The following is a 23,385-nucleotide window of genomic DNA, read 5'->3' as shown; positions in this document are numbered from 1 at the left end:
CCCCAACCCTGCCCCCCACATTCTCCTCCGAGACCTCCAGGAACCGGGGCGCCCCGCCTCCCCCAAACACCCCCCCCCCCAGCCCACAGGAAGTCTGGGCACGGTCCCGCCACGGCGCTGAAACGGTTAAAGCTGTTTTTCTTATTCCTGTTATGGGAGCCTCTTTTGACTCAGAGTAAGAAGCCCCGAGAGCCCCCAAGAGCCGGGCCTCCCGGGGTGGGGGGCCCCCTGGCCTCAGCGGTGACCCCACTACCCCAAGGGGCGTGGAGGGTGAGCTGGCTGAGGGCCCAGAGCCCGAGTTCGTATCCTGTCTCTGCCCCCCGCACACACACCCCCTCGCTTGTTCTCTGTGCCTCAGTTTCCCCATCTGAAAAAAGTGGGGTCCCCACCACCACCACCGCCACCACCACCCCTGCGCAGTGAGGTCTGACCCATTTATAAAGGTTCCAGATTGAAGAACTGGGTTCAGCTCCCTCCCCAGCACCCTGGGCCCCAGGATCTAGGAGGCTGGGTGTCCAGGCGCCCCCCAAACCTGGCAGGTTGCGGAAGGGGGGGATGGTATGGAAGGAGGGGGCCCACCCCACCCACCCACCAGGCTCTGTGAGGCCACGGGGTTCAGGCCGGCCACCTCCTGCCCCCGGCGGCGGCGGCGGCGCCGGGCACCCAGGAAGTGCGGGCAGGAAGGGCGAGGTGGGGCAGGAATGAGGCAGAACCCGTTGGACCCGTGGCGGGGCCCTGGGCGTCCCGCCTCCCCCTTATCCCGGGGTCACCCCACCCCCGCGGCCGCCCTGGACGCCTGGGTCCTGACCCCCGCGTGGCCCGGGAGGTGGAGGGCGGCGGGGATGGTGTCTGGGGCACATCCTGTGGACACAGAGCCCAGACACTGTTCTCTGTCTGCCGGCCAGTGGGGACACTGAAGGGCAGGGCAGACAGGCCATCTGGGCTGGGGGGCGGACGGACGTGGGGACCAGGACAGACAGACAGACAGACAGACACACACACACACATACATGCAGGATGTTTTGTCAATGGTGGTGATGGTTTGAGTCCTGTGGATTGCAAACGGCTGGAGGCAGACACAGGCTGCGTGGGTTGTTTTTTTTTGTTTTGTTTTGTTTTTTGGTGAGGGGCTCCCTAGTTCTCCTTAAGCAGAGCACTGCTCAGCTCTGGCTGATGGTGGTGCAGGGGACTGAACTGGGGACTTCCGGAGCCTCAGGCATGGGAGTTGCTTTACATAAACATTAGGCTATCTCCCCCCACCCCACACACACACAAACATTTGGGATTGGGAAATTCTGCATAAAAAAAGAAAAGACTGAGGCTCTGAGGTTCCAGGTTCTATGCCCAGCCAGCACCACCATCAGTCAGATTTGAGCAGGGCTCTGGGAAAAAAAAATAATAATTAATTTTAAAAAATCAAGATATTTAAAAATAAAAATAAACTGGACTGAAGAGATAGCCTAGGGGTTCTACCAAAAGACTCCTGCCTGAGGCTGTAAGGTCTCAGGTTCAAACTCCAGCACTACCATCAGCCAGAGTTGGTAAAATAAATAAATAAAATTAAATAAAATACAAACATTGGGTGAGCCCTGGTAAGGGGCCCCGTAGTTAAAGTCCTGGACTGTCAAGTATGAGGTCCTGAGTTCCAGATCCCTGTCATCGCAGATGCCAGAGGGAGAGAGAGCACTGCTTCTTTCTCTTGCTTCCCACTTTATCCTGAGAATTATATGGAATTGTACCCCTTTTTTTAAAAAAATTTTTTTTAATATTTTATTTATTTATTTATTCCCTTTTGTTGCCCTTGTTGTTTTATTGTTGTTGTCGTTGTTGTTGGACAGGACAGAGAGAAACGGAGAGAGGAGGGGAAGACAGAGAGGGGGAGAGAAAGACAGACAGTCCTTGTGCTGTACCCCTCTTTTTTTTAGTATTTATTTATTCCCTTTTATTGCCCTGTTGTATTGTAATTATTGTTGTTGTCAATGATGTCGTTGCCATTGGATAGGACAGAGAGAAATGGAGACCCCTTTTATCCCACAATCTTGTCAATCATTACTAAATCACTAATAAAAAAAAGTGGGGAAATTTCATAGTTTTAAAGATAAAATACATCCATTTAAACAAAAACAATTAAAAATCTTTTACTTATTGGGAGCCCAGCCGTGGCACAGAGGGTTAAGCACACGTGGCACAAAGCACAAGGACCGGAGTAAGGATCCCGGTTCGAACCCCGGCTCCCCACCTGCAGGGGAGTCGCTTCCCAGGCGGTGAAGCAGGTCTGCAGGTGTCTGTCTTTCTCTCTCCCTCTCTGTCTTCCCCTCCTCTCTCCATTTCTCTCTGTCCTAGCCAACGACGACATCAGTAACAACAACAATAACAATAACGATAAACAACACTGGCAATGAAAGAGGGGGAAAATCACATAATAAAAAAAAGTAAGATTTTATTTATTTATGAGAAAGATAGGAGGAGAGAGAAAGAACCAGACATCACTCTGGCACATGAGCTGCCAGGGATCAAACTCGGGCCTTCATGCTTGAGAGTCCAAAGCTTTATCACTGCGCCACCTCCCGGAACACTAAAAACAAATGTTTATTTTTTAAATATTTTATTTATTGAGTGAGAAAGATACAGAAACCAGAGCCCTGTTCAGCTCGCACCACCAGAACCTTAGAGCTTCAGGTAGGGGAATCTTTTGCCGAACCCCTGTGGCATCTTCCCAGCACCCTTTTTCAATTTTTATTTTATTCTATTTGTTTTATGAGAGCAAGAATAAGAGGAAAAGGACACTGCAAGAGAGAAGTCTGGTATAGGATGGTGGCAGAGCTTGAACCCAGGGCCTCTTACACACACAGCTCTGAGTTAACACCCTGGCTGAAAAATAAATTTTAGTGTAGGTGGGGTAGGCAGCTGGGGATAGGTCATTCAGCAGTATGAATGCCTTTCATGTGTGGGGACCCGGGTTCGAGCCCCCAGCCACCACATGGGAGGACCACACACAAGGAGTTTCAAGAGTGGGGCTGGGTGTCTCTTCTTCTCTCTCTGTCTCTCACCCTCTAACTAAAAATAAATAAATAAATAAATAAAAATAAAGGAGAGCTAAGACAGTCAGGCCCCGAGTTCCGAGTTCCCAGCATCGTGGGTACCTCAGGGGTGGTAGGAGCTGGGTTCAAACCCAGCCAGTGAGCCAGGGCACTATTATGGGGAAGCTATTTCACCACCCCCCTTCTCAATCAACAAGTCAATACTCCGAGAGTCATACCTTCACCCACAGGGAAACCAACCAACACAGAGGGACAGTGAGAGGCCACAGAGTCAAGGACAAGAACAGGGACACCCATCCCCCACCGCCCGCCCCCGGACCCAAGGACACGGATAGCCGCCAAGGACACGGATAGCCGCCAAGGACACTGCTGCACGGGCAGCCCAGGCCTGCTGGGAGGACAAGCTGAGGGTCACGGAGCCCGGGAGGGTCACAGGGACACGCCCAAGCCCTGAGGGGCAGAGTCAGAATGGCAGACTGTCATCAGCACCGAGGCTCAGGGACGCCCTGACACAGCTGGAGAGTGGGCGTGGGCTCCCAGACCAGTACACACACACACACACACCAGCCAGTTACACACACACACACACACACACACACCAGCCAGTTACACACACACACACACACACACACACACACACACACACACACACACACACCAGCCAGTTACACATTCACATACACACACCAGCCAGTTACACACACCAGCCAGTTACACACACACACACACACACCAGCCAGTTACACACACACACACACACACACCAGCCAGTTACACACACACACACACACCAGCCAGTTACACACACACACACACACCAGCAGTTACACATACACATACACACACCAGCCAGTTACACATACACATACACACACCAGCCAGTTACACATACACATACACACACCAGCCAGTTACACATACACATACACACACCAGCCAGTTACACACACACCAGTCAGTTACACACACACACACACACCAGCCAGTTACACACACACACACACACACCAGCCAGTTACACACACACACACCAGCCAGTTACACACACACACACACACACACACCAGCCAGTTACACACACACACACCAGCCAGTTACACACACACACACACACACACACCAGCTACACACACACAGAAACAGTTATATATACACAGAGACACCAGCCAGTTACACACACACACACACACACACACCAGTCAGTTACAGACACACACACACACACACCAGTCAGTTACAGACACACACACACCAGCCAATTACACACAGACATATACACACCAGCCAGTTACACACAGACACACACACACCAGCTACACACACACCACCAGCTACACACACACAGAAACAGTTATATATACACATAGAGACACCAGCCCTACACATACACACACACACACACACACACACACGTCAGTTACAGACACACACACACCACCACCAACATCCTGGGAGATGGTGCAGTGAATAAAGTGCTGAACTTTTAAGTGTGAGGGCCTGAATTCCATCTTCAGCATCGCTTGTGCCAGAGGGAGGCTCTACTTCTCTGTCTTTCATTAATAAATAAAAAGAATAAATCTTTACAAGGCATATCATACATGCACACACAGCCACCACACCAAATGTATAGAGACCAGTTCCAGAGAGACCTGCCTGGCCTCCTCTTTCTGGCCTCTCTCCACCTATGCCCTCTTCCCTACCCCTTTGCTATTCCCCCAGGATGCCAGCTCTTGAGTGAAGCATGGGACCCTCCATCTCCCCAGCACCCCCTCTGGGGCACTCAGGACCTCGGCCTCTGCTCTGGGGCCCCCCAAGACCTGCCCAGCAGTGAGGGGGTGTCTGCCTGCAGTAGTCTGGTGGGAAACTCCCCTTGTGTCCAGCTGAGTCAGCGTGGGGGGGGTGCCCCAGCCAGGCAGCTTCCTGCTTCCAAGAAAACAGTGGCTTCCTCTCTGGGAGTTAGGGGGTGAGGGACCCCCAAAACCACTAAGGTGGGAGGGGAGTAGACAGGCAGCTGGAAGAGGGGTCCCCCACTTTTCCCAGTGTTCCTCAGCCACTTCCTGCCCGGCCTGTCTGTCTAATCCACACCCCAAAAAACGCAGGGACTCTTGAGGGGGGTGGGGAACAACGGGGTGCTGGGACTTGTGGGTTCCTGCCCGGGCCTGCGGACTGGACTTGACTCACATGGGCAGCCCCCAACACCCGCTGAAGCCTAGCTTTCTGGGGGCCCGCCGTGGGGGGGGGATGTCAGCAGACTTATTTATAAGAAGTCTGGCCACTGCCAAGGGCAGAAGCCCCAGAACCTCCAGAACCCCAGCCCCCACCTCCCCCACCCCCCAACTCTCCCTCTGCTGGTTTTCAGACTTCAGGGCTGCTGGGATGTCTAGTGGGCATGGGGGAGGGGGGGCGCCTAAGGTGGGATCAGGATCTAACACCTAGGCTCTCCCCACTTCTAACAGGCTGGTACCCTCCTCACCCTTCAGGCCTTGGCGCCAGCAGGGCTGGGTAAGGGGGTGGTGCCCAGGCCACAGAGGGTGACAACCAGCTGTACCAGCTCGCCCGGCCCCTGCCCTGCCCTCCCAGCCTGGCCCCACCCCACCCCCTGCTCAAACACCCCTGGGGCCACAGATCACCCCCTCCCCCAACACTCCAGAGTCCACAGAGGGGTTTCACAGAAAATTCAGTTGGCGGTGAACTAATGCCCATCCAGTCTATAGACTGCTGTAGAACAGACCGTTTCTGTTACACCATTTCTTCACCAGGACTCGAGTTCCTGCAGCCCAGAAGGGGCCACAGCAGGCTCAAGTGTTGACCCCTTGGGGTGTGAGGTCCCAAGTTCAAACCCCTTCAGTGGCAGGTGTCAGAAGGATGCTTTCTTGCTGATAACGAAACTCGAAAAATATATATTTATTTTTTTATATTTATTATTGGATAGAGACAGAGAGATTGAGAGGGGAGATGGAGCTAGAGAGGGAGAGAGACAGAGAGACACCTGCAGCCCACTTGTGAAGCTTTCCCCTGGCAGGTGGAGTCTGGGGGCTTGAACCCAGGTCCTTGTGCACTGTAATGAAGAATATATCTATTTATTGGATAGAGACAAATTGAGAGGGAAGGAAGAGACAGTGAGGGAGACAGACAGATATCAGCAGCCCTGCTCCACTGCTAAGGAACCCCCCACCACATGCAGGTGGAGAGTGGGACTTGAACCCGGTGCCTTGTTTAGGAATGTTCAACTGGGCTGGCTACCGCCGGGCCCCTTCTTGTTAAAAACTAACTAATTGAAAAATGTCTTTATTATTATGGTTTAGGAGAGAAACCAGAGCACTGCTTAGCTCTGCTTAGAGGTGGGCCCTGGGGATTGAACCTGCAACCCTCATCATTTGGGGAAGTCCAGCTTGTTCTCTATTTGCTGTGGGGCCACTTCCCCTGCACCCCCTCCTGTTCCCCAGTTTCGGGTGGGTTCCTTTCCATCCCGATTCAGCCCTCTTCTGGGGTGTGGGGTCCAAGTGTGTGAGTTCACCCTCTTCTGGCCAAGCCTCAGTTTCTCCACATGCTTTTTAAAAAAATTAATCTTTATTTATTTACTGGATAGAGACAGCCAGGAATCCAGTGGGAAGAGGGAGATAAGAGAGGGAGAGAGACAGAGAGATACCTGCAGCCCAGTTTCACCACTCGTGAAGCTCTCCCCCAGCAGGTGGGGTCCATGGGACTCGAACCGGGGTCCTTGTGCACTGTAATATGTGCACTCAAGCAGGTGCACCACCACCTGGCCCCATGTGCTTTTTAAAAATTATTATTATTTTTATTGTTGTAGTTATTATTATTGTTACTGATGCCGTCATTGTTGGATAGGACAGAGAGAAATGGAGAGAGGTGGGGAAGACAGAGAGGGGGAGAAAGATAGGCACCTGCAGACCTGCTTCACCGCTTGTGAAGTGACTCCCCTGCAGGTGGGGAGCCAGCCGGGGGCTTGAACTGGGATCCTTATGCCGGTCCTGCTGAGCTACCGCCCAACTCCCTGTTATTATTTTTTTTATATACTTTGTGGCATGCAGTTGGAGACTGTAGCGTTTCTAACAACCCTCCCCCACCCGAACCCCTGAAATTCTGAGTCCCTGGCCCCAGGTCAGAGCAAGGTGAGTGGTGGCTATTAAAGTCCTAATTATAATAGAGGCCTTTGTCCAGGGCCTCCGCGTTGCTGTTGCTCTGTCTGTCCGGCCCTCTGAGATTCATCCTTGGGTCTCTTCCCTGTGGGACCCTCTTGCCTGGTAACCCAAGATCCCTTGCTCTGACCTCGAACACCCCCCCCCCTCGCTTATTTATCTGGGGGGGTGTGCTCAGTGGTCCTAGGCTGACTCACCGAGGTGGGAGTGGGGGCTCTCTCGGGCCCTGCAGGCCAATTCCCCAAAGATACAGCTCCCCCTCCCCCTCCCCCCCCCCCAGGCCTCGCCAGATGTCAGCTGCAGGGACTCGGGTCTGGCAGGATGCCCGAAGACTCAGGGCCTGGAATCTCCCCAGAGCTGGGGGCGGGGGTGGGGCCGCTGGTCAAGGCCAGGGAGGGGGCCACCCCGGGGTCATATGCATCCTCCAAGGACCCCGGGTAGACAGGGGGTGCCTCACCCCCACCCCCACCCCCACCTCACCCTTTAAGGGACCCAGTGTGACTGAATTTCCCCTTGCTCTCCACCCCCCAGTTTCTCTTTGGCCTAGTTCTCTTTAAACCTGCTGAGCTCTGGCTGATGTGGTGCTGGGGACTGAACCTGGGACCTCAGAGCTTCAGGCAGGAGAGTCTCTTTGTAGAACCCGGATACTTTCTTGCCCTGGGATGGTGGTGTTGAGGTCACTGCTTTACAGTCTTCTCTGTACCCCAAAATGCCCTTCTGGAAGCTAGAGCCAACCCCCCCCCAACACACAGCTATGATGGAAATCCCATTGAAACTGGAAGTCTGACCACCCACCCTCACCCCAGTCCCCCAGCACAGCTAAACTAATCCCCTCTTGAATATTCAGGAGAGGAACAGAAGGTGCCCAGTAGAGGGAGATATTCTGGGTGGGGGTGGGGGCAGGGCAGAGGGGACCCCAGATCTAGTGTCTAGGGAGATATTCTGAGAGGGACAAGGGGCCTCAGATCTAGGGAGACAAGACGAGAGCCCACACTAGCACCTAGGGAGACACTGGGGGACAAGATGAGAGCCCACACTAGCACCTAGGGAGACACTGGGGGACAAGATGAGAGCCCACACTAGCACCTAGGGAGACACTGGGGGGGGGGAGGGGATGTGATAGAGGGAACCCCACATCTAGTGTCTAGGGAGATATTCTGAGAGGGACAAGGGGCCTCAGATCTAGGGAGACAAGACGAGAGCCCACACTAGCACCTAGGGAGGCACTGGGGGGGACAAGATGAGAGTCCAGACTAGCACCTAGGGAGACACTCGGGTGGGGGGAGGGGATGTGATAGAGGGAACCCCACATCTAGTGTCTAGGGAGATATTCTGAGAGGGACAAGGGACTCCAGATCTAGGGAGACAAGACGAGAGCCCACACTAGCACCTAGGGAGGCACTGGGGGGGACAAGATGAGAGTCCAGACTAGCACCTAGGGAGACACTCGGGTGGGGGGAGGGGATGTGATAGAGGGAACCCCACATCTAGTGTCTAGGGAGATATTCTGAGAGGGACAAGGGGCCTCAGATCTAGGGAGACACTCTAGGGGGACAAGATGAGAGCCCAGACTAGCACCTAGGGAGACACTCTGGGGGGATGTGTTAGAGGGAACCCCAGATCTAATATCTAGTTATTCTGGCGCCAGGGAACCCCCATACAAAAGAAGCAGGGATCCTATACTCGCACACAGGAGTGAACGTGAGGGCACCCCAGCCCCCTCCCAGTGTCTGTAGGGAGGGCACCCCGCCCGATCAGGCGATCAGGCGCCGGGGGTGGGGGGTGCGCCCTGCGGCACAGGGCTGGCCCCTGTCTGTCTGTCCGTCGGTCGGTGGCACCGGGGGCGAAGTCCGAGCCGAGCCGGCGGGCAGGCGGAGACCTGCTGGGCTGGGTGAGGCTCCGGGGGCGGCGGCCAGGGCTGGTCGGGACTAGCCGTCTAGAGGGGAGGGCTTGCGGGGAGCCCGGGCGCGCCCTGAGACCTGGCACAGACCCGGGCGCCGGCGGCTGGCTCCGCGTCCACCCCCCCCCCCCCAGCCCGGAGCTCGCTAACCCCACCTCTTCCTGTTCCCTTATATGGGCGTCGGGGCGAGTCTGGGGGTGCACCCCGCCCCCAGCCCCTCCCTCTCGGCTCGGGCACGTTGCTATGGCGATCAGACCGACTCCCCGGGCGTCCCCCCCTTCCCCCCCAACCTTGAGGGGAATGGAATCGTCCGCGATGCGCGGGCTCAACCATTGCTACCCGGGTGTGTGTATGGGGGGGCCGGCGGGCGTACCCCTACTTCTACAAGGGGCGAACGCCCGGCTTCCTCATCCCAGATGCCCAGGCCGGGCGGGCCCAGGGCGGGGCGCAGGTCCCCAAGGATCCCGGCTCCGGGGTGGGGGTTGGGGGGGCTGTTGCTACACTTCCTGCCTAAGGCTCGTTCGCAAGGTCCCCGGCCGGTTTCTAAGGAAGCGATTGGGGCCGGGCGACCGCGCCCCGGGGATGGGGGGGTGCTGGCCACCCCAATGTCGGGGTCACAGGGGCTGGGGGCGGGGCTGGGGGCCGAGTGTACAGCCCCCTGAAGGGTCTCCCTTGAGAGAGGGGAGCCCCCATGGGGGAGTCTGATCCAGCCATCCAGAGGGCCCCCCCCCCGTCATCCTCTCATGTCTCCAACAGGGGACCCCGAGTCACGGTCAAAGACTGACACGCCACCCCATAACAAAACAAAACAAAACAAAAAACAAACAAACAAAAAAACAAAAAAACGTGCTAAGAGTCCTCTTCTTCCACCTCACCGCTCGTCCCTGCCTCAGTTTACCCTGGAAACCCTCACTCTCACCTGCCTCTCATTCCTTCTTGGCAATTGGGGGGGGTGGGCTGGTAGATTCCCCCTCCCATCTAGAGCTTCCAGCGCCTTGGTACATCGGTCGGTATCCTCCTTTTTTTTGACACCCCTCCCTCCTTTTTCTGCATTCAGCTCGCTCCCTCTCCCCCCCAATAGCCCCTTATCCTCTCTAGATCTGGGGGGGGACCTCCCTCTACTCAGCCCCCATGTCCCGTGTCTGTTTAGAATAACCCCTCGCCCCCCATCTAGCCGGCTCCCATCTCTCCATTGTGGGATGTCACCCACCCCCACCATAAAATAAAATAAAATAAAATAAAATAAAATAAAATAAAATAAAATAAAATAAAATAAAATAAAATCCTTCCAGCCGGGTAGCCCTCCCCACCGCGGGGTGTGTATGTACACCCTAGGCCCCAAGACGCACACGCGTTTGCGGGGTGTCAGGTCCTCCGAGTCCCGGAGAGAGAAGTGGGGAGCGGCTGTGGGGTGCTTGCGCGCCCCTGGGTGCCCCTCCTCGCCTCGTCCTTCCCATCCCGGGCCCCTCCCAGCCCGCGGCGGCTGTTTACAAGGACACGCGCTTCCTGACAGTGACGCGAGCCGCCTCCTCCCCTTCCCCACGCTCAGGAGAGGCGGGGTGGGGTGGGGTGTGTGTGTGTGAAGGGGGGGCCCCCCCGGCCAATCGGGGAGCACTTCCGCAGCTGCCGGGCGCCCTATAAAGGCGCGGGGGGACCCGGGGCCGAGCGGCAGGGACCTTGATCGCGCGGCCGGGCCGGACACGCAGTCAGCCTTGGGGGGGGGTTTGGAGGAAGCGCTCCGGGGAGGGGGAGCCCAGCGGAGCCAGCGTGCGCACCCCGAGACGGCCCGCGAGGACTGTACCCCCATTTCCAAGGAGACGAAGTGAAGGAAGAGGAGGACGCGCGCCCGGGATCCCCCCTCCAGACCAGGCCAGCACCCCCGTGAGCGGCGGAGCGCGCCCCCAGCACCCCCGATCCCAGGGGGCGCCCCCCCCAGCCCGCCGGGGCCGCCCGGATGTGCACTAAAATGGAACAGCCCTTCTACCACGACGACTCGTACGCGGCGGCGGCGGCGGGGTACGGCCGGAGCCCGGGGGGGCTCCCCCTCCACGACTACAAACTGCTCAAGCCCAGCCTGGCGCTCAACCTGGTGGCCGATCCCTACCGGGGGCTCAAGGCGCCCGGGGCGCGGGGTCCCGGGTCCGAGGGGGGCGCCCCGGCGGCGGGGGGCTACTCGTCCTCGTCGTCCTCCTCTTCGTCCTCCTCGGGGGAGCCCGGAGCATCGCTCAAGCTGGCGTCCAGCGAGCTGGAGCGGCTGATCGTCCCCAACAGCAACGGGGTGATCACCACCACGCCCACGCCGCCCGGGCAGTACTTCTACCCTCGGGGGGCATCTTCGGGGGGCGCCGGCGGCGGCGTGACGGAGGAGCAGGAAGGCTTCGCCGACGGCTTCGTCAAAGCCCTGGACGATCTGCACAAGATGAACCACGTGACGCCCCCCAATGTGTCCCTGGGCGCGGGCGGGGGGCCCCCCCCGGGAGCCCCGTCGGGGGGCGTCTACGCCGGCCCCGAGCCCCCGCCGGTGTACACCAACCTCAGCAGCTACTCGCCCGCGGCCTCCGGGGGCGCGGGGAGCGCGTACCCCACGGCCACCATCAGCTACCTCCCGCACGCACCCCCGTTCCCGGGGGGCCACCTGGGGCTGGGCCGCGCGGGGGCGGCGGCGGCGGCGGGCGCCACGTTCAAGGAGGAGCCGCAGACGGTGCCCGAGGCCCGCAGCCGCGACGCCACCCCGCCGGTGTCCCCCATCAACATGGAAGACCAGGAGCGCATCAAAGTGGAGCGCAAGCGGCTGCGTAACCGGCTGGCGGCCACCAAGTGCCGGAAGCGGAAGCTGGAGCGCATCGCCCGGCTGGAGGACAAGGTGAAGACACTCAAGGCGGAGAACGCGGGGCTGTCCAGCACGGCCGGGGTGCTGCGCGAGCAGGTGGCCCAGCTCAAGCAGAAGGTCATGACCCACGTCAGCAACGGCTGCCAGCTGCTCCTGGGGGTCAAGGGGCACGCCTTCTGAATGGCAGACCCCCCCCAGGGCCCACCCCCCATGCATCCCAGCCCCACTTCTGCACGCTGCGCACCCCCCCTGTGGACTGGACGGACATGCTCACCATCACCACCCAGCCTTTGGATTCTGGGGGACTCGTGGGAAGGGTACTCACCTGACAGAGTCTAATCGGGGGTGGGTGGGGGGGTGGTCCGCCACCTTGAAGGCTCTGAGGAGTGATGCGGGACCACCACCTGGCAGACTTTGAGTCATGGGGACCCCCTGACCTGGCAGACTCTAAGGGGTGGTGGGGGACCCCCACCTTGCAGACTCTAAGCAAAAGAATCTCTCCCCCTACCTTGCAGACTCTAAGGAGTAGTGAGGGACCCCCACCTTGCAACTCTCTAAGGAGCAGTGGGAAACCCCGCACTTTGCAGACTCTAGGGAGTGCTGGGGGACCCCCACTTTGCAGACTCTTAAGGAGTGGTGGGGGTCTCCACTGTGAAGACTCTAAGGAAGGGGAGGCCCCCCCCACCTTATAGACTCTAAGGAGTGATGGGGACTCCTCCCCCACCTTGCAGACTCTCTGAGGAGTGGGGTGGGGGGGACCCCCCTGCTCCCTGCCAAACCACACTGGACTCCGGCCGGCCTGCCCTGCGCCCTGAAACTCCACGTCGACGTTTACAACCGCCCCTTCCTTCCATCTCCCTCCCCACCCCATCCCTATTCCTCCACCTCCTCCTCCTCCTTCTACGTTTTTTTTTTTTTTTGTATTTTTTTTTCTGCTGGAAACAGACTCAATTCATATTGAATATAATATATTTGTGTATTTATCGGGGAAAGGGATGTGGGGGGCATCGCAGGCGGAGCTGGTCCCGCCGCCCCGGTACTTAAGGCCGCGGGGAACTGGGAGGGGAACCCCCCACCCCACCCCGCCCTCTCTCAGCCCCTCTCCGCCTCCCCACCCCCTGCACCCCTCTTTCTGTACTGTGGAAAAGTGACAGTTGGTCTCTGGGAGAAAAGACAAGAAGAAGAAAAAAAAAAAAGGACAAAAGAGTTTATTTTAAGCCGTGTTTGTGTGCGTTATGTGTGCGTGTGTTGTTCTGACTTTTTATTGAATCTATTTAAGTAAAAAAGGAAAAAAAAAAAAAAAAGAAAGATGGTTCTTTATTAATTTGCTTTGGTCCTTCTGCTTTTTTCCTTTTTTTTTTTTTTTTTCCATGGCGGGAGGGAGGAACGAGATACGCCCCCAACCCCCAGTGCCCTGTGGGTCGCCCTTTCTGCCTGCGTCGTCCCCCACAGCCCCCTGACAAGCCTTAGCCCGGCTCTGGGGGGCGCCCCAAGCTCCCAGGAAGCCCCGATCCCCGGGATTGGCAGGTCCTGGGCGGGAGAGGGCGGGAGGGGGAGAGGCGGCGTGTGCGCAGGCGCGGCTCCGCCCCCCACGCGCCGGGGCTTTCCCCGCTGACGCAGCGGAAGCGCTGCCCATATAAGGGCGGGCGGAGCGGGGTGACGCGCCGGACGGTCTCCGGGCAGATTCCGGGAATCCCCTCCCCCGCGCTGCCGGGCAGGGCCGCGGCGCCGGGAAAGGGGCCGGGATTTTCCCAGGAGGGTGGCCGTCGGGGCCTGGAAAACCCCAGGCCCGGCTCCAGGACACCCCGGTGGGTGGGTTGCGCTCCGGGTACCGGGAGCCCCCCCCCCCCAGATTCCCCTAAAAGCCTCCCAGAGACCCCACGTGTCAGAACCCCAAGATATTCCCCACGGACCTCCCAGAGACTCCAGAAACCCCCAATCCCCGCCCGAGACCTGCGGCTTCCCTCCCAGAGACCTCAGAGACCCCCAACTTTCCTTCCAGAGACCCTCCACTCCTCTCCCAGAGACCCTAGAGGTGCCAACATCCCTCCCAGAGACCCCAGACACCCCCAAGTCCTCTCCCAGAGACCCCCAACTCCTCCCAGAGACCCCAACTCCTTTCCCAGAGATCCCCAACTCTTCTCCCAGAGACCCCAGAGGTCCTCAACTCCTCTCCCAGAGACCCCAGAAACCCCCAACTCCCCCCCCAGAGACCTACAACTTCCCTCCCAGAGACCTCAGAGAACCCCAGCTTTCCTTCCAGAGACCCCTACTCTTCTCCCAGAGAACTGAGACCTACTCCTTCTCAGAGCCCCCATGCGTGTCATAACCCCTAGATCTCCCCCTGGACAGCTTTCCCAGAGACCCCAGACACTCCAGAACCCTCCCCCCCCCAATTCCCCTCCCAGTACCTGACCCCCTGCTCAAACACCCCAGATCCCACCGACACCCCTTCCAAAGACCCAGATTCCCCAGACTTCCTTCCCAGAATCCACATACATCCCCTCGACACGCCTCTCAGGTCCCCCTGGACCCCCACATCCCTCCCACACACCTCTGAGAGACCCCAGATTCCCCAGTCACTCCCAGGGGCTCCCCAACTACACGCCCATGTCAAATCCCCCCCCCTCATGCCACCAGCCCAAATTCCCGCCAGAAGACCCCGCAGCACCCACTCCAGACCCTTCATCCTTGGGGACCTGTTGGCAGGGTGAGGGGCTGTGTGCTGTCCCCCTGCCCCCAAGCCTCCAGGAAGGGTGCGGCCTGCCAGCTTCCCCTGCGGTGCCAGGCTGAGCGGCACTGCCAGGTCTGGTCCTGCCAGGAGGCTAAAAGGGCCTTCAATACAGCCGCCTTCAGTGAGGTGATGTCTTCCCCCCAAATCTGGCTGGCCTCCCTTAATCTGGGGACCCCTCCCACTGCTCCCCCAGGTTGGAGGGCCCAGGGTCAGGAGGGGTTAGAAGGAGGAAAACAAAGGCAGAGAAGCCAGGCCACTGGGGGTGGGATGTACAAAACAGACACTTCATTCATTCATTCATTCACTCATTCATTTATTCATCAGCTTGGAGCAGAGCTGGTCTAACTTGGGGGTGCTGGGGTAGGGGGCACTGGAAACATGGATGGCGAAGGGGGTGGCTTTCATGTGGCCATGGGAAGCTTCTCAAATGTATTTCTTATAAAATTATATATATATATATACATATATATATATATATATGTATATATATATATATATATATATATATATATATATATATATATAGTGGTCCAGGAGGTGGCACAGTGGATAAAACATTGGACTCTCAAGCATGAGGTTCCAAGTTCAATTTCCGGCAGCACATATACCAGAGTGATGTCTGGTTCTTTTTCTCTCTCCTATCTTTCTCATGAGTAAATAAAATCTTATGAAAGTGTATATGTGTGTGTGTATATATATATATATATATATATATATATATATATATATATATGTATATATATTAGTGAGAGAACTGAGCTCTGCTCGCCTCTGGCTGGTGGTGCTGGGGATTAAACCTGGGATATTATTGTTGTTATTGATGTCGTTGCTGCCGGGATAGGACAGAGAGAAATAGAGAGAGGAGGGGAAGACAGAGAGGGGGAGAGAAAGACAGACACCTGTAGACCTGCTTCACCACCTGTGAAGCGACTCCCCTGCAGGTGGGGACTGGGGGCTCGAACCTGGGTTGTTGCGCTTTGTAACGTGCGCACAACCAGGTGCACCGCCACCCAGCCCATGACTTTTTGAAGAACCATTAGACTATCTCCTCTCACTGCTTTATTCATTTTTTTAATATTATCTTTATTGTCTTCTTGAAGACAGCCAGGAATCCAGAGGGAAAGGGGAGATAGAGAGGGAAAGAGACAGAGAGACACCTGCCACCCTGCTTAACCATTCGCAAAGCTTTCCCCCTGAAGGTGGGGACTAAGGGCTTGAACCCAGGTCCTTGTGCACTGTAACATGTGTGCTCAAGCAAGTGTGCAACCAATGGGACCCTCAGAACAAAGCCCTTTTTTTTTCAACGATTGTTTTTTTTAACCAGAGCACTGATCAGTTTTTTTTTTAATTAATTTATTTATTTATGAGAAAGATAGGAGGAGAGAAAGAACCAGACATCACTCTGGCACGTGTGCTGTCAGGGATCAAACTCGAGACCTCATGCTTGAGAGTCTAGTGCCTTAGACACTGCGCCACCTCCCGGACCACAAACAAAGCCCTTTTAACAAAAGATAGTCTTTTCTTTCTTTATTTCTTTTTTTTTTTTTGAGGCCTGGGGAGACAGAATAATGGTTTGCAAAAACCTTCATTCCCAAACCTTCATTCTCAAAGTCTTAGGTTCAAACCCACCCCCAACATCATAAGTTAGAATTGAGTAAAAACTTGAGTAAGAAAATAAATAAAATAAATAAGATATAATAAATTAGGGGCCAGTGGGGGGTGCTGGGCAGTGGTGCAGTAGGTTAACCACACGTGGTACCAAGCGCAAGGACCAGCATAAGGATCCCGGTTCGAGGCCCCGGCTCCCCACCTGCAGGGGAGTCACTTCACAGGCGGTGAAGCAGGTCTGCAGGTGTCTGTCTTTCTCTCCCTGTCTCTGTCTCCCCTCCTCTCTCCATTTCTCTCTGTTCTATCCAACAACAAGGACATCATCAACAACAATAATAATCACAACAAAGATAAAAGAACAAGGGCAAAAAAAGGAATAAAAATAGTCTCCAGGAGCAGTGGATTCATGGTGGAGGCACCGATCCCCAGCAAAAAGCCTGGAGCAAAAAAAAAGTAACAAAAAATAAATTAGGGGCCAGGCAGTGGTGCAGTGCTCACCTTGCACCTTACAGTGCATAAGGACCTAGGTTCAAGCCCCAGGTCTCCACCTGCCGGGGGAAAGTTTCACGAGCGCTGAAACAGGACTGTAGGGGTCTATCTGTCTCTCTCTCCCTCTCTATCACCCACCCCTCTCAATTTCTCTCTGTCTCTATCCAATAATAAATAATAATCAAAAAGATTAAAAATTAAAATAAAATTAGTAAAAAAAAATCTGCAGCAGTGAAGGGTAGAGAGCAGAATAGTTATACAGAGGCTCTCATGTATGAAGCTCCAAAGTGCCAGGTTCAATCCCCCACTCCACCATAAAGCAGAGCTTAGCAGTGCTGTGGTCAAATAAACAAATATTTTTGCAGGGCTGGGGACACAGCACCATTGTTCTTTTTTTTTCTCCAGGGTTATTGCTGGAGCTTGGTGCTTGCACCAGGAATCCACTGCTCCTGGAGACTCCCCCCGCCCCGCTTTTGTTGCCCTTGTCGTTGTATCCTTGTTGTGGTTGTTATTATTGTTGTTACTGTCACTGTTGTTGGATAGGACAGAGAGAAATGGAGAGAGGAGGGGAAGACAGAGAGGGGGGAGAGAAAGACAGACACCTGCAGGCCTGCTTCACCGTCTGGGAAGAGACTCCCCTGCAGGTGGGGAGCCGGGGGCTCAAACTGGAATCCTTATTTATTATTTTTTAACTAGAGCTCTGCTCGGCTCTGGAGCTTATAGTAGTACAAGGAATTGAAGCTGGGACTTAAGAGACTCAGGAATGAAAGTCTCTTTGCAGACCCAGTATACTATGTACCCCTGCCCATCAACTAGTCTTTTAAAACTGTCTGTTGGGGGCCGGGTGGTAGCACAGGGGTTAAGCACACATGGAGCCAAGCGCGAGGACCAGGTAAGGATCCCAGTTCAAGAACCCAGCTCCCCACCTGCGCGTGTGCGTGTGTGTGTGTGTGTGAATTCACAGGCGATGAAGCAGGTCTGCAGGTGTCTATCTTTCTCTCCCCCTCTCTGTCTTCTCTCTTGATTTCTCTCTGTCCTGTCCAACAATAGCTATAACAACAATAGCAACCACAGGAGCAACAAAATGGGAAAAATAGCCTCCAGGAGCAGTGGATTTCTTAGTGCAGGCACCGAGCCCCAGAGATAACCCTGGAGGCTAAAGAAAGAAATAAATGCAAAAACAATTTAACAGAATAAAAAATAAAGACTAAGAAACTAAAGGCTAACTAATGAGACAAAGGGAGAGAGAGAGAGAGAGGGAGAGAGAGAGAGAGAGACCTCTTTGGCACATACAGTGCTGGGGATCAAACCCAAGACCTCATGCTTGAGAGTCCAATGTGAGGTGCCAGTTGTGACAGAAAAGTAAACTTAGAGAGAGAGAGAGAGAGGCAAAATAGAGCTCAGCTTGGCCCTGTGGTGGTGCCGGGGATCAAACGTGAGACTTCGCAGGTAGGTTAGCCCTGGGCCACACTACCCAACCCTAACACTGCTCTGAAGCCTCAAGAATCCAGGGCCAACAGACAGCCCACACGCGTTTCCTGGAAACACCCAGCCTGTTCCCAGAAGAGGAAGCCAGAGCCCAGGATGGTGTGATGGCCGTGGGGGTGGGGAAGGGTTGTGAGGTCAGCACACCTAGCAGGCAGGGCTGTGTGTGTGTGTGTGTGTGTGTGTGTGTGTGTGTGTGTGTGTGTGTGGAGCAGTCATACCTGGACCTTGGGGATTTTCACACCCCATTACCCTATCAGTGATGGGTTTATGGATTCCAGACCCTGGCACCACATGGACAGACCCTGGACAGAGAGCACAGGGGGGAGCTCCTTGGATGGAAGAGTGATGATGTCCTGGTGGTGTCTCTGTGCTCTCTAAAGTAAAAATAAATTAAATAAATAAATAAAATCCCAGCTCTGGGAGGCCAGTCGGTGGTGGCATTGCACAAGTGAGAGGTTAGAGGTTCCTTTCCTAGCACTGCAGGCGTGGAGGAGATAACAGTGGTTTGGACAACATCTTCTGCCTGAGACTCTGAGGTACCAGGTTTAATCACCAGCACCCCGAAGCCAGAGCTGAGCAGGAGATCTCTGGGGGAAAATAATACAGAAAAATAATATACTAAAGAAATTACTAAGATACAGAATGTGGGGACCTGGGCAGGGGTAGACAACATAATGGTAATACAAAGAGACTCTCATGCCTGAGGCTTCAAAGTTCCAGGTTTACTCCAGTCCCCTGCACCACCATAAGCCAGAGCTCAGCAGTGCGCTGATAAAAATAAATAAATGGGGGCCAGACGGTGGCTCACCTGGTTGAGTGCACATGCCACAGTGCGTAAGGACCCAGGTTCACCTGCAGGGAGAAAGCTTTGCAAGTGGTGAAGCAGTGCTGCAGGTGTCTCTCTGTCTCTCTCCTTCTCTATCACCCCCTTCCCTCTTGATTTCCAGCTGTCTCTATCCAATAAATAAATAAAGATTTTTTAAAAATTTAAAAAAAAATAAGGGGAGTTGGGCAGTAGCGCAGCGGGTTAAGTACACATGGCACAAAGCGCAAAGACTGGCATAAGAATCCCGGTTCGAGTCCCCGGCTCCCCACCTGCACTGGAGTCACTTCACAGGCAGTGAAGCAGGTCTGCAGGTGTCTGTCTTTCTCTCCCCCTCTCTGTCTTCCCCTCCTCTCTCCATTTCTCTCTGTCCTATCCGACAACGATGACATTAATAACAACAATAATAGCTACAACAATAAAACAACAAGGGCAATGAAAGGGAATAAATAAGTATTTTTAAAAAGATAGAATAAATAAATAAGAAAGAAAGAGGCCAGATTGAGCCTAACCTTGGGCCTCAGAGCCTCAGGTAGGAGAGACTATTTGCAAAATCACTGCACTGTCTCCCAGCTCAATTTCTTTTTCTTTTTGATTTACTTTTTTTTTTAATTCCCTTTTTTTGCCCTTGTTTTTTATTGTTGTAGTTATTATTGTTGTAGTTATTGATGTCGTCGTCGTTGGATAGGACAGAGAGAAATGGAGAGAGGAGGGGAAGACAGAGGGGGGAGAGAAAGACAGACACCTGCAGACCTGCTTTACCACCTGGGAAGCGACTCCCCTGCAGGTGGGGAGCCGGGGGCTCGAACCGGGATCCTTATGCTGGTCCTTGTGCTTTGTGCTGCATGTACTTAACTCACTGCGCTACCGCCTGACTCCCTACTTAAAAAAAAAAAATTTATTTTAATGAGAGATACAGAGAGATGAAAGAGAGACCAGAGCACTGCTCAGCTCTGACTTATGGTGGGTCTGGGGCTTGAACCCGGGACCTTGGAGCCTCACACATGAAATTCTCTTTGCAAGGGAGTCAGGCGGTTGCCCAATGGGTTAAGTGCATGTGGCGCAAAGAGCAAGGACCAGAGTTAAGGACCCCGGTTCGAGCCCCTGCTCCCCACCTGCAGGGGAGTCGCTTCACAAGCGGTGAAGCAGGTCTGCAGGTGTCTGTCTTTCTCTCCCCCTCTCTGTCTTCCCCTCCTCTCTCCATTTCTCTCTGTCCTATCCAACAGCAATGACATCAATAACAGCAATAATAACTACAACAACAATGAAAAACAACAAAGGCAACGAAAGGGAAAATAAATAAATATAATAATAATAATAATAATAAAAAGAAATTCTCTTTGCATAACCATTATGCTGTCTCCCAGCCACAACCCCCCCCCCTTTTTTAAAGAGTAATACAAAGCGAAAGATACACAGAGAGATCAGAGCCCTGCTCAGCTCTGGCAGATGGTGGTGTTGGGGATTGAACCTGGGACCTGTCTCAGGCTGGAGAGTCTTTATAGTTTGTGTGGTTGCTCCTGCCCTATTATATTTTTAAGGATTTAAAAAAAATTTATTTATTCATGAAGAGATAGGAGAGAAAGAAGCACTCTGGTACATGTGCAGCCGGGGACCGAACTCAGGACCTCCTGGTTGAGGGTCCAATGCTTTATCCACTACACCACCTCCCGGACCACTGAAGGATTTTTTTCTAATGGAGGCAGGGAGAGAGAAAAAGCAGTCTCCCTCTGGCACATGTGAGGCCTTCTACTCCAGGGCTTTATCCACTGCGCCACCTGCTGGCCATTCCTATTTATTTTCACTGTATCTTGGGGAGACAGACACCACCCAGGGAGCTTCTTTGTTGTCATTCATGGCCCTCCCATGTGATGATGGAACTCGAACCCATGGCCTGGAGCTTAAAAAGGGATTTGCTCAACCCACGGAGCTAACTTCCAGCCGCCCCCCTACCCCGGAATTAGTTCTTTATTAGTTTATTGTGAGAATACGCGGTTCCATGGAGTGTCCAATCTCGAAACTAGGACCTCAGACACGCACATTCTGCTTTCTAGCCTCTGAACCACACTGCTGGCCTGAGTAAAATGGGACTTAAATGACCTGGGAGAGAGAGTAGACTGAATCTACAAAAGACTTGCATATCTGAGGCTCCGAGGGCCTAGGTTCGAGCCCCAGCATCACCGTCAGCCAGAGCTGAGCTGGGCTCTGGTAATAATAATACTTATTAACAGGGGCATCATTTGAAGCCAGACTGGCAGGTAGCTGTACTTCAAATGGGTGCATTACAGGATCGAGGGCATTCTGGGATTTGTTCCCTTCATGAAAACAAACAGCAAACCCTCCTAGCCCCTTCCCCACGCCCCCAAGCCCCAAACTCCCTCCACTCCAAGGCGGGAAAGAAAAAACCATTTTTTGTTGTCGGTGGGAGAGGTCAGTGATGGTGAAATAATACCGCCACCTTGTGGCTAAATTGAGTAACTGCACCTTCTGGTTTAAAAGTCAGATTCCAGGGGACCACTTGGGAAGCTCACACAGAGACCACACCAACAGGCTTCTCTGTCCTTCGTATTTTATTGGGGAGCCCTGGGCCAAAGCCCTGTCGAGTGGGTCACAAAGAAAGGGGGCGCCAAGCTCACCCATCCTGGCCCAGCCCTCCAGTATTCCAGGCTGTGGGAGTTTTCTGAGCAGAGAGAGTGAGCAGAAATTGGGGGTCTCTCTGCTGGTTCAGTTGTGTTTGGAGAAATATTCCTTGCTGTCATCCACGTTGGGTTTAATGGTGTCAGTGCCCGGTGTCCAGCCCGCGGGGCAGACTGTGAAAAAAACACAGGGACAGGGGCGGGGGCATCGGTGAGGCCTGGGTGGGGGAGGCAGCCCCAAATCCCCAGGTACAGAAGACAAACCTGAGGGTCCTGTGACACATCGCTGGATGCTTTCCCCTGGGCAAGGGAAAGCGTTTTTCGTCTGCTTTTTTTAAAAAAAAATTTTTTTAAAGATTTTATTTATTTATTCATGAGAAAGATAGGAGAGAGAGAAAGAACCAGACTCACTCTGGTACATGTGCTGCCAGGGATCAAACTCAGGACCTCATGCTTAAGAGTCCAAGGCTTTAGTCACTGCACCACTTCCCGGACCACACTTGGTCTACTTTTTTATTTGTTTAATTATTAAAAAAAAAACAAAAAACAAACTCTTGTGGTCCAGGACGTAGTGCAGTGGATAAAGCACTGGATTCTCAAGCATGAGGTCCTGAGTTCGATCCCCGGCAGCACATATGATGTCTGGTTCTTTCTCTCCTACTATCTTTCTCATGAATAGGTAAATAAATTCTTTAAAAAAAAATCTATGTATTTATTTATTGGATAGAGACAGCCAGAAATGGAGAGGGAAGGGGAGCTAGAGAGGGAGAGAGACAGAGAGACACCTGCAGCCCTGCTTCACCACTTGTGAAGCTTTCCCCCTGCAGGTGGGGACCAGGGGCTCGAACCCAGGTCCGCTCAACCAGGAGCGCCACCACCCATCCCGTGCCGTCACTATCAGAAATGGCTACTGGGGATGCTGTACGTGTGTAGGCACAAGGTCACAACAATAACTCTGGTGAAAAAAAGAACAAAGGAAAAAAAAGAAAAGGAAGGGAAAAAAGAGGAAGAGATAAACCCTATAACAATGACGGTGGTGGAGTTTCTTTATTCTGCCCATGGTGCTGAGAGAGGAGAGACCCACAGCCCTGCCCACCCTCCATGGGCTCCCTGGGTGCTGTCCATGGTGCTGAGAGAGGAGAGACCCCCACAGCCCTGCCCACCCTCCATGGGGCTCCCTGGGTGCTGTGCATGGTGCTGAGAGAGGTGAGACCCCCACAGCCCTGCCCACCCTCCATGGGCTCCCTGGGTGATGTGCAGGGTGCTGAGAGAGGAGAGACCCCACAGCCCTGCCCACCCTCCATGGGCTCCCTGGGTGCTGTGCAGGGTGCTGAGAGAGGAGAGACCCCACAGCCCTGCCCACCCTCCATGGGCTCCCTGGGTGCTGTCCATGGTGCTGAGAGAGGAGAGACCCCACAGCCCTGCCCACCCTCCATGGGCTCCCTGGGTGCTGTGCAGGGTGCTGAGAGACCCCACAGCCCTGCTCACCCTCCATGGGGCTCCCTGGGTGCTGTGCAGGGTGCTGAGAGAGGAGAGACCCCACAGCCCTGCTGACCCTCCATGGGCTCCCTGGGTGCTGTGCCTGGTGCTGAGAGAGGAGAGACCCCACAGCCCTGCCCACCCTCCATGGGGCTCCCTGGGTGCTGTTGATGGTGCTGAGAGAGGAGAGACCCCAC

The 23,385-nt window shown here is 54.5% G+C and overlaps 1 protein-coding gene across 1 annotated transcript; it reads left to right on the top strand.

Annotated features, from left to right (window-relative positions):
* Nucleotides 1-10,791: 10,791 nt before the first annotated feature.
* JUNB (JunB proto-oncogene, AP-1 transcription factor subunit) lies at nucleotides 10,792-13,019 on the top strand. The gene has a single exon (XM_007532425.3). It carries the CDS (start codon nucleotides 11,056-11,058, stop codon nucleotides 12,109-12,111), a length of 1,056 nt encoding a protein of 351 aa, XP_007532487.1. The 5' UTR covers nucleotides 10,792-11,055; the 3' UTR covers nucleotides 12,112-13,019.
* Nucleotides 13,020-23,385: the final 10,366 nt, after the last annotated feature.

The sequence above is a fragment of the Erinaceus europaeus genome, chromosome 23, assembly GCF_950295315.1.
Source record: "Erinaceus europaeus chromosome 23, mEriEur2.1, whole genome shotgun sequence".
NCBI classification, from domain to species: domain Eukaryota; kingdom Metazoa; phylum Chordata; class Mammalia; order Eulipotyphla; family Erinaceidae; genus Erinaceus; species Erinaceus europaeus.
Note: the sequence above shows the minus strand (reverse complement) of the source record. Positions and strands in the feature narration are given on the sequence as shown.